General features: G+C 37.5%; 1 protein-coding gene across 23 annotated transcripts in view; it reads left to right on the top strand.

Moving 5' to 3' along the window:
* Positions 1-12,081, top strand: part of LOC138319416 (kinesin light chain-like) — an 81,611-nt gene that overhangs the window by 37,659 nt on the left and 31,871 nt on the right. For 20 of the 23 annotated variants that reach the window (XM_069262546.1, XM_069262547.1, XM_069262542.1 and 17 more), the window contains 5 exons: positions 2,304-2,547; positions 6,137-6,376; positions 6,628-6,666; positions 9,333-9,426; positions 11,126-11,354. In XM_069262546.1, coding sequence (XP_069118647.1) covers positions 2,329-2,547; positions 6,137-6,376; positions 6,628-6,666; positions 9,333-9,426; positions 11,126-11,354 — 821 coding nt within the window. In that variant the 5' untranslated portion in view covers positions 2,304-2,328. Of the gene's footprint in view, positions 1-2,303; positions 2,548-2,879; positions 2,895-6,136; positions 6,377-6,627; positions 6,667-9,332; positions 9,427-11,125; positions 11,355-12,081 lie in introns of those variants that run through there. The other 3 variants (XM_069262550.1, XM_069262539.1, XM_069262554.1) reach the window with 2 other exon arrangements.

The following is a 12,081-nucleotide window of genomic DNA, read 5'->3' as shown; positions in this document are numbered from 1 at the left end:
GGCTGGTGATGTTAGGACTACTGTATTAAACCCTTCATTCCTGGTAGTGTGTCCTGTAAAGGCTGGTGATGTTAGGACTACTGTATTAAACCCTTCATTCCTGGTAGTGTGTCCTGTAAAGGCTGGTGATGTTAGGACTACTGTATTAAACCCTTCATTCCTGGTAGTGTGTCCTGTAAAGGCTGGTGATGTTAGGACTACTGTATTAAACCCTTCATTCCTGGTAGTGTGTCCTGTAAAGGCTGGTGATGTTAGGACTACTGTATTAAACCCTTCATTCCTGGTAGTGTGTCCTGTAAAGGCTGGTGATGTTAGGACTACTGTATTAAACCCTTCATTCCTGGTAGTGTGTCCTGTAAAGGCTGGTGATGATAGGACTACTGTATTAAACCCTTCATTCCTGGTAGTGTGTCCTGTAAAGGCTGGTGATGTTAGGACTACTGTATTAAACCCATCATTCCTGGTAGTGTGTCCTGTAAAGGCTGGTGATGTTAGGACTACTGTATTAAACCCTTCATTCCTGGTAGTGTGTCCTGTAAAGGCTGGTGATGTTAGGACTACTGTATTAAACCCTTCATTCCTGGTAGTGTGTCCTGTAAAGGCTGGTGATGTTAGGACTACTGTATTAAACCCATCATTCCTGGTAGTGTGTCCTGTAAAGGCTAGGACTACTGTATTAAACCCTTCATTCCTGGTAGTGTGTCCTGTAAAGACTGGTGATGTTAGGACTACTGTATTAAACCCTTCATTCCTGGTAGTGTGTCCTGTAAAGGCTGGTGATGTTAGGACTACTGTATTAAACCCTTCATTCCTGGTAGTGTGTCCTGTAAAGACTGGTGATGATAGGACTACTGTATTAAACCCTTCATTCCTGGTAGTGTGTCCTGTAAAGGCTGGTGATGTTTAGGACTACTGTATTAAACCCTTCATTCCTGGTAGTGTGTCCTGTAAAGACTGGTGATGTATAGGACTACTGTATTAAACCCTTCATTCCTGGTAGTGTGTCCTGTAAAGGCTGGTGATGTAGATTAACCTCATTTGGATTTCTACTGTATTAAACCCTTCATTCCTGGTAGTGTGTCCTGTAAAGGCTGGTGATGTTAGGATACTGTATATTAAACCCATCATTCCTGGTAGTGTGTCCTGTAAAGGCTGGTGATGATAGGACTACTGTATTAAACCCTTCATTCCTGGTAGTGTGTCCTGTAAAGGGTGATGTTAGACTACTGTATTAAACCCTATTCTGTTGTGTCCTGTAAGCGGTGTAGGACTACTGTATTAAACCCTTATTCCTGGTAGTGTGTCCTGTAAAGGCTGGTGATGTTAGGACTACTGTATTAAACCCATCATTCCTGGTAGTGTGTCCTGTAAAGGCTGGTGATGTTAGGACTACTGTATTAAACCCATCATTCCTGGTAGTGTGTCCTGTAAAGGCTGGTGATGTTAGGACTACTGTATTAAACCCATCATTCCTGGTAGTGTGTCCTGTAAAGGCTGGTGATGTTATAGAACTACTGTATTAAACCCCATCATTCCTGGTAGTGTGTCCTGTAAAGGCTGGTGATGTTAGGACTACTGTATTAAACCCTTCATTCCTGGTAGTGTGTCCTGTAAAGGCTGGTGATGATATAGGACTACTGTATTAAACCCTTCATTCCTGGTAGTGTGTCCTGTAAAGGCTGGTGATGTTAGGACTACTGTATTAAACCCTTCATTCCTGGTAGTGTGTCCTGTAAAGGCTGGTGATGTTAGGACTACTGTATTAAACCCTTCATTCCTGGTAGTGTGTCCTGTAAAGGCTGGTGATGTTAGGACTACTGTATTAAACCCTTCATTCCTGGTAGTGTGTCCTGTAAAGGCTGGCGATGATATAGGACTACTGTATTAAACCCTTCATTCCTGGTAGTGTGTCCTGTAAAGGCTGGTGATGTTAGGACTACTGTATTAAACCCTTCATTCCTGGTAGTGTGTCCTGTAAAGGCTGGTGATGTTAGGACTACTGTATTAAACCCTTCATTCCTGGTAGTGTTCCTGTAAAGGCTGGTGATGTTAGACTACTGTATTAAACCCTTCATTCCTGGTAGTGTGTCCTGTAAAGGCTGGTGATGTTAGGACTACTGTATTAAACCCATCATTCCTGGTAGTGTGTCCTGTAAAGGCTGACGATGATAGGACTACTGTATTAAACCCATCATTCCTGGTAGTGTGTCCTGTAAAGGCTGACGATGATAGGACCACAATTATAGATCATCTTACAGGAATCATTCAGAAGTAATCACTCTATGAACTTTTTCTGTTGACAGAAAAAAGATAGAAGAGATTGGCAAGATGACGGCTCTGTCCCAGGAGGAGATTTTCTGTAACACCAAGACCATTATACAAGGTCTGGATACACTGAAAAATGAGCACCATCAAATCCTCAACGGACTGCTGTCTTCTATGAAGACCATCAAACGTGAGAATGGGGACACCAACCTGATGGAGGAAAAGACCAACAGACTAAAGAAGTCTCTGGAAACAATAGAACTCGGGCTCAGTGAGGCTCAGGTAAGTCTAACAATAGAACTCGGGCTCATTTAGGCTCAGGTAAGTCTAACAATAGAGCTGGGCCCAGTGAGGCTCAAGTAATCTAACTTTATAACTAGGGCTCAGTGAGACTCTGGTAAGTCTAACAATAGAACTGGGACTCAGTGAGACTCAGCTAAGTCTAACAATAGAACTAGGGCTCAGTGAGGCTCAGGTAAGTAACAATAGAATTGGGGCTCAGTGAGACTCAGGTAAGTCTAACAATAGAACTGGGGCTCAGTGAGACTCGGGTAAGTCTAACTATAGAACTAGGGCTCAGTGAGGCTCAGGTAGGTCTTACAATAGAACTAGGGCTCAGTGAGGCTCAGGTAAGTCTAACTATAGAACTAGGGCCCAGTGAGGCTCAGGTAAATCTAACTATATAACTAGGGCTCAGTGAGGCTCTGGTAGGTCTAACAATAGATGCTCAGGTTAGTCTCTGGATACAATAGAACCAGGGCTCAGGTAGGTCTGATAATGTAAGTCTTGTTACAATAGAATGGGAATTATTGAAGCCTGCTTCTGCTAAATCATCGAAACAAATCAAATGGTGAAGTCTCATAAACAGAACAGTGTACTCGCTTAGGATCAATTCAAAGAAGGTAGTTAATAGTCGCTTTCAAAAATCTTCTACTCCAATTAAAACAAGTTAAAGGAAAATATCTGAAATAGCAGAATTATATGGATTTGTTCAGAGAACACTATAGCAGACCTTTGGAGGAAGATTAGGCGACGTAACTTGCTTGACATTTCTGTATACCTCAAGAGACTGAAATCTACACTCATTCTGTTTCCTTGCTGACAATAAATTGATGATAACAAAGTTTACAATGTATTGACAGTCAGCACCAATGACACATGCCAACAGACTTGTACTGTTAATTGATCTATGGTTTACTCATATACCTTATTCCAATAAACAAGCAGTATAACACTCTAATGTTTATACACAGTTCGTTTTTTGTACAGAGTTGAGAGAGCTCGTTTCACATGGTTTACTGCAGCATGTGTATAATCAATAATTGTATGGTACAGACTCGTTATCATCCAATATCACATAGATCATCTGCTATATTGTTCTAATGGTAACAGAATTCGATTCAATAATGTTAATGCTGAAGTTTACAAACCACAGAATTAGCAACACTATATAAATACAAAAATAACATTGTATAGTTATCAACATAATAATGTCAAGGCCGGTACATTTTTTTTTTTTACATTTATTTTATTTTCGAAGATTTTACATATACAGATACATGGTTATCTCACTCACACCATACACACCTCCTCACATCATATTCAGCATCATTTCAATATATTGCCATCTTCATGTATTATAATCATCCTCAAAAAATTGACCATCACATTCACATCCCACAGCCTCATCAAAGATCATCATTCATACTCACATCGTCATTAATTAAGCATACCAATATATTATTAACTCGTCCAAGATAATCATACACAATCGACCCACTCACATCCTCATTCAACATGACATGAATATAATATTATCATCATAAGTCATCATCCTTATAACATTTATAATCATCATATACACTTACATCATCATTCAATATGATATCAATAAGATTATCATCCTGGTCAACAAACACATCATCCTTCATCATAAAATCACTGAATCATTTCTATACTTATCATCAACACAATTACATTATTCATCATAAAATCACTGAATCATTTCTATACTTATCATCAACACAATTACATTGTTCATCCTTATCATCTATCACCCTACAAGCATACTACATTTCAACTTGACTTCAATTTTCATTATTAGCATGCCCTAATCATTACACTTTTAAATGTGATCAAAATAAAAAACTAAGTCTCTGACACATCGACTATATAAGTTCTCTCCAATAGTGGCAAAAGCGAGAAAAAAATAATGAAACAAATTAGACATATATATGAAATGAAAAATCATAACACGGGTAAGGGGACATAATTCATTTTGGAATACCTCACACACATGATACACACTACATTCACACCTAAATTTGTACATGTACAACAAAAATTAGATTATAATAGTACCTAAATATAAAATATACATAGTCACAGGCAGGCTTGGACCAAAAGAGTGAGTGTGTATTTCTGTTAATTAAAGATGCTCCACCGCCGATGGACCATAAACGATACTCATCATTTGAACTATAATTGGTGTTTAATCGTGTATATGTATGTCTAATTAACACAAAAAATAATATGAAATGATTTATTTTGCTTTTGGTGCATGTGCAATCAGTGTTTCGTTCCATATAGGATATAGTGCCACGGAATTTTTTTGGGATGCAAAAAATTATTTTTGATATTTTTATCTTGAAGTGAAATAAGAAGCTCAAACTTTTCAATGGTGGTAATGGTGTAAAGTAAGTAACTTTAGTAACTGAAGAAATATACTTAATCGCCTGCTCCTGTATTTGATAGAGAAAAAATGCCGTTTGTCAGCGGTGGAGCATCTTTAAGTACAGTGGAACCTCCCAAAACCGAACCTTCTCAAAACCGATCACCTCTAGAAACCGAACATGGATGTCATGTACGAAATGAATTCCTCTTTATTAATATTATATAAAACTTCCCAAAACCGATCCCTCCCGATTCCAAATACCGGACCGATTTTGAGATCGGAATAGTCAAATGTAACTAAAATACACTTCTGAAAACCGGCCTTACCTGAGCGACACTGATAGATTGCATTGAGGTCTGATCAACCGACCGTGAAATACACACATGCCTGTACCATAGTTGTTGCATGCCATGTCCTTGGGCATGTATACCGATGGGAAGGCTATAGGTACACAGTAATTATACCCGAGATGGTGGTGTAACTATTTAATCATGCCTAGGACTATTGTTTAGATATCTAACGAAGGTCTACCATGTGCACGCAGTTTGTTTACTGTAGGAAAACAAACAGAGCTAGTAATAAAGAGAAAGTTTCGTATTCAAATCACACGGGTTTTTTTTTTATTTACATATGTAGTTGTCGGATAACGTAAATTATCTGTATGAAGAAGCCGAAGCCATGTATTGTTTTAGAAAATGACTATGTCATATAATGACCGGCACCGACTGATCATCGTGTAATTTGATTCTTGACGTAACCGGAAGCGATCGGTCGTATGTAGGTTGCAGACGAGAACATCCCAAAGAACATTCACGCAACTAACTAACTAAACTACGTTTATAAGCGGTAACAAAGTCAAGTTTGCTGTAATCCATTCCTTTTAAACGTATGATTCTCTCTTTTGTGATAACATTCACATTAACAATCAATATCGGTCGGTTTTAACGAACACTAGGCATACATGCGGTGCACTAATGTAAAAAACGACTTCCGATCGATTAAATCCGGATCGTGATGATCGGTATTCGGTTCACTTCTCCAAACCGAACCCTCTCCAAACCGGCCGAAATTATATGCACCGACCATGATCGGTTTCGGGAGGTTCCACTGTAGTTTAGAGTAAGTATTTATTTCTGTTGTTTAATTAGTTAAGAGTAATTGTGTATTTCTGTTAATTTTGTAATCTTTCTATTTCAGGTAATGATGGCACTTTCAAATCACTTACAACATGTGGAAGCAGAAAAACAAAAGCTGCGAGCACAAGTGAGGAGACTATGTCAGGAGAACGCTTGGCTGAGAGACGAGCTAGCTAACACACAACAGAAGTTACAGATGAGTGAACAGAAAGTAGCCACCATAGAGGAGGAGAAGAAACACCTCGAGTTTATGAATGAAATGAAAAAATATGATTCCTCTGATCCTCAGCAAACCAGTGTGGTGAGTTGGTCTCTTTACAATCACTTACAGTCATCAGATCACTATTTCCCATGTTTTCTATGCCTTATTCTATGCCTAGATCTGCCGTATTAGATATTAAATATAAACAGCCAGTGTTTATGCAAATTAAGCTTGCTTTTACTTTATATAAGAACTTATTTTGTACAAGGAATGTGAAAGCCCAAATCAGTAGAATAACTTGTGAGCTGTGACTACAGGAGTCGTTGACTTTATAAATGCCGTTTTTTCAGTCTTTACCACGTTCAGCAGGAGGGGTTGTTGGTGCAGTGGTAAGTGGCCATGTGGCACACTGGATTATATGTTGGGTAGATGGAGTTTTAGTTACTAACACTGTGTGATGCACCTAGGACAGGAGTAGGCTTGGCTTTCACATGTTTCTCAAAAATAGGGTTTATTTACGTACTTAGTATTCAAAACAAAAATGGATAACGTTATATTTTGAAAGGGCTATTGACATTAGAAGTCAAAGAGATTTGAATTCTTCTGTAATGAATAGGGGGAAATGAGTTTTAGTGAAATGTTAAACTTGTAATTTAATTGGAGACATTTGGATTATTTTTCTGTTCATTTGTTATTTCTGCTTTGAAGTGCTACTTTTGTTTTTAGGATGATTCCATAGGAATTTTCAAAAATGGAAAATGAAATGATCAGCCATACCTTTCAGTAACTTATCACTGATATGACTTGACTGGTTAACACTCTGTAAATTTGTATCATTAGCATTATAAGCATGATTGAATTAGAATCACAAAAGCTTTCAGTATAAATACTTATTTCAGTATTTTGGAAATATTTCCCAATTGTGTTTGAAGTTAACATCATTCTCACATTTTGTTAATTTCCTTTGGACTCTATGTATGAGTTTAGAACAGTCTAGAATCAACTACGGTAAATATGTGTTATCATTAAGCTGTCAATAAAGTCCATTTTAAAGTAGTGAGATTTCCTAGTCGAGGAAACCCTACATGAAATTTTGATACTTTTTCTTACTTATTTAAAACTCTTTCCATGCTTTCTTATAGACTAATACATCAGGAAATTATTTACTGTCGTGACGGCTTAACTGTTGACGTTGACAGTGACGTACTTACGTGCAACTTGCATACTAGGTTACAAATAGGCCTAATGCTAGATAGCAAGTTGATTGGTTGGTGGGTGTGGCTTATATCATGTGATATGTGTGACCCATATGTGATAGATCTATCCTGAATTCATCGGGTATTATCGTATTCATAGAACTGCAGGGTGTGTCCATGCTTTCCAACAAAAGCATCTTGAAAGAAGTGCAATTGTTGTGGAATGAAGTTCATAGCTCTGGCAATAAATGCGGTAATGCAGTTTTCATGGGCTGCTGTCCGTGTTTCAGCCTGGATAGACTGGATAACTTTTCGCATCATTGCTAGCCTTATTCACGGTAGGGAATGTACGTCACAAACGTTACTAAGAGAACAACGTAATGGCTGCCATGAGGCCCACCTCGCGGAAAGTTTACCTCTGTTTGTATCTTTATCAATCAACTTATTGATTAACAATGTCTAAAGTACTTTTAATTCACTTGAGATTCATTGTCTGTAAATGGATTTCTTACAGAATGTGCTGTATTTTTTCCAAACATTCAAGGACAAACATCGTACGCTCGTAGATCTAACTTTATTGTTAGGACCTGTTACGTGGAAATGCAGCAATTGCCTCTAAATCCCCTTATCTATCATATTTTAATATTCTAAGATGGCCGATGGAACCGTTTGCGCCGTACAAACGTTCCTCTAAAAATAAACGGGTCATTATTTCATGAATATTAATTAAAGGTTGCTTAACTTTCTCATATTCTATAAACTGTAAGACTTTGTTGGTAATTTTGCCTGGGTTCCGATGAACAGGTGACATCAGGGTCATATGGCCTATCAAACTCTAGAACATTGTTAAATAAACTCCACCCACTCCTTCAATTTCCTGGTGTTCGGTAGGCTATGTAAATTCCGCCCCTCCAGATAATTGACAGAACCACTCGACCAACTACTGGACCAGTTGAGTCGCTCAACATACCGAGGTATTACATCATTTATTTTGTCAACAGTTAGGCCGACATGACTGTAATCTGCTCCACCTAACAGACAGTAGTTCAGCCATCATTCTGTATGGCTATCTACCATCTAACTGGAATTTCTAATTTACTTTCTCAAAACTTGGGAGCATGATGTTTTTCTCCTGGTAACCAGACTGACTGAAGGGTTAATGTTCCTCTGTTTTACAGAGTCTGTGTCTTCATTTCTGTGTGTTCACATTTAGAGAGCTTTCAGCTGACTACTATGATAGCTATATAGAGTGTTCTTATTTATTTGTGATATAACGGTTTCTCACATAACACCACCAAAATGCTGATAATTAGATAGTGTTTTGGGTTAAACACTGAGTTTCAGGAAGAATTCTTGAGCCTGTGTGTTTAATTAGTAATTTTCTACAATTTTGTCTTTTCAATATTTAGTAAGATATTAACAAGAGATAAAGCACTATTTTTTGTCAGATACAAAAGTTAACATGATTTTGTAAGAGAAGTCAATTGCAAATTCAATGTTTCGTGAATATTTGTATAAAACATAACTACAAATATTCTTAACAGATCTTGGTCGCAAATTAGGTATTTGTGAATTTGTTGAAATTAACAAAGAATAAAAGTAACAACAAAAAAGATGGTGGTTTACAGTAGGGACTCTGGGGATTTTACCTGGAAATGTAAAGAATCAGGGTAAATTTAATTTACACCGTGGATCTGTGATGTGACGTGTCCAAGACAGCTTTTTTTATATCAGAGAAAGTGGTACTAAATGATGGTCTACGAGCAAAAATGACCAGACATCAGTACCCATGTGCAACAATTACGGTTTAGAGTGATATTTTGTGAGATATTGTGAAATGATGTATGGTTATGTTACAGCACCAGTCTACAGAAGAAAAAGAACAGGACCAGTCAACACAGTCACTAGAACTAGGCTTTCCTGATGACGACGAAGACTCGCCTCAACCTGAAGGTCTGTTATAGTGTCACTGTTTTACAATCTGTTACAAAGTTTCCATACCGGTAATCAGTTTTATAGTTGTCTGCCTGAAATCTTGTGATTCATTAATGTGACACATTGTAATGAGATGAATGAGAAATATTCAGGACAAATTACAATCTTAGGAATGTTTCATCAATTTTTGTGTCGCCTGCAAGGCAAGTGCGACACATATAGATATCACTATGGAAGCGTCGGTGGCAACGTCTGGAAAACAGTTTCTGTGCGATAACTTAAGATTTATTGACCGATTTCAACCAAACTAGGTATTTTGCTTTATATTAATGAGATCTCAGATGAGTTTGATACTGGGTAAAATCTGTCAATATTTGCAAGAGTTACGGGACTTTGAAAATCTTCAAAACAGATAAATCCATGGTTTTCGCTCGATACCTTTAGTATTTATTGTCTGATTTCAACAAAATTTGGTATATTGCTTTATTTAATAAGATCTCGAATAGGTTAGATACTGGTAAAAATATGTCAATAATTGCGAGAGTTACGGGACTTTTAAATTATAAAAACAGATGATTTCTTGGTTACTGCTCAATAACTTTTGTATTTATTATGTGATTTCAACCAAATAATGTATTGCTTTATATCAATAAGATCTCAGATGGGTTTGATACTGGTCGAAATCCTCCAATATTTGCAAGTTACAGGACTTGATAACTTCACTTAGTTATTAACAATATTTTCAACTGTAAATAACTATTTTTATCCCCCGCGAAACGCGTTTGCGGGGGATATTGATTTGGGCTCTGTCCGTGCGTCCGTCCGTCCGTCCGAGTATCGTTTCCGGGCTATAACTCCTAAACCGTTCAACTTGGCTTCACGAAACTTTCTGTACATGTTAGGCTAGTGCTCTAGTTGTGCCTTTTGCTAATGGGAACCTTTCATTTTCGATACTTTTTCTGTTACCATGGAAACTTATTCAAAAATACCATATTATTAAAGTTTCCTTTCTATTCCGGGCTATATCTCGAAAACCGTTCAACTTGGCTACACGAAACTTTCTGTACATGTTAGGCTAGTGCTCTAGTTGTGCCTTTTTCTAATGGGAACCTTCCATTTTCAATACTTTTTCTGTTACCATGGAAACTTATTAAAAAATACCATATTATTAAAGTTTCCTTTCTATTCCGAGCTATAACTCGAAAACCGTTCAACTTGGCTACACGAAACATTCTGTACATGTTAGGCTAGTGCTCTAGTTGTGCCTTTTGCTAATGGGAACCTTTCATTTTCGATACTTTTTCTGTTACCATGGAAACTTATTCAAAAATACCATATTATTAAAGTTTCCTTTCTATTCCGGGCTATAACTCAAAAACCGTTCAATTTGGCTACACGAAACTTTCTGTACATGTTAGGCTAGTGCTCTAGTTGTGCCTTTTTGTAATGGGAACCTTCCATTTTCAATACTTTTTCTGTTACCATGGAAATTTATTAAAAAATACAACTGGGCGCGGGGGATAATGCCAAGCTTTGCGGCTCCTTGTTTGTGATGCTGTGCAGGCGACACATCTACTTCCATGAAATTCTTGTATTAATTTGATTTCTAAAATGATCTCTAATGCAGTGTTACCAACACTTATGATAAAATTCCTTAATCGTTTTTCAGTTCTACGGAAACCAGTAAGTTATTAGTTATTTGATTTCTATGTTTCAGTTCTTTCCCCTTCCCAACCCAGTGCAATGGCTCAGGCCGCCAGTGGGGGTTATGAAATCCCAGCACGGTTACGTACCCTACATAATCTAGTCATACAGTATGCGTCCCAGGGCCGATATGAGGTCGCAGTGCCACTCTGTAAACAAGCCCTCGAGGACTTGGAAAAGACTAGTGGCCACGATCATCCAGATGTAGCCACAATGTTAAATATACTAGCTCTCGTTTACAGGTAAGTGGCAGTATCCTGAGAGATTTTAATATGTGGTTCAGATAAACTGTTGCTAGATTCATTAATCAAATTTTGAATTGGACATAAGCTGTTTTCGTTTAATCTTTAAAATAATGATTGATTTAGGTTTATTATACAATGGTTTGAATTCTGTATTGTCTTTATTTTTTGCACTATCTGTATATTGAAGCAAAATATTGTACTCTGCAGATTGCATCCTGTTACTATCAATAGAAACAACTGATTGCATCCTGTTACTATCAATAGAAACAACTTATTGCACCCTGTTACTATATTAAGATTATTTTGTTACTCTCTAGAATAAGTCCGTTACTTGTTATCTAGAACGACTCCTTTATTAAAATGCATGGCATTGTTCTATAAGGACACCATGTTTGTCTGTCCGCAGCAGCTCAGACCAGTGCTGTTGATCACTAGAGTATATGCCAGCCATGAACTGTTTGGTATATGTAACGGAGAGGAAGAATGATATGTAGATTTATGATACCTTTAGTACCGGAAGCATCTATAGGTTTTTACAGAAGAAAAGCTGTATAGCATGCTGCCACAGCTCCTGTATAGATTGGGCCAAAGCTGGTGTTGTAACAGATGTATAAAAACAACATTCTTCTCACATTTTAGCTTCAATGTTGTCATGTTATGTAGAGAACAGCTGGTGACATTAGAGAGTTATTGATTCTATCTGTGTACAGTGATAACCTCCAGG

The sequence above is a fragment of the Argopecten irradians genome, chromosome 3 (assembly GCF_041381155.1).
Source record: "Argopecten irradians isolate NY chromosome 3, Ai_NY, whole genome shotgun sequence".
NCBI classification, from domain to species: Eukaryota; Metazoa; Mollusca; class Bivalvia; order Pectinida; family Pectinidae; genus Argopecten; species Argopecten irradians.
This window is presented reverse-complemented; position numbering and strand designations above follow the sequence as displayed.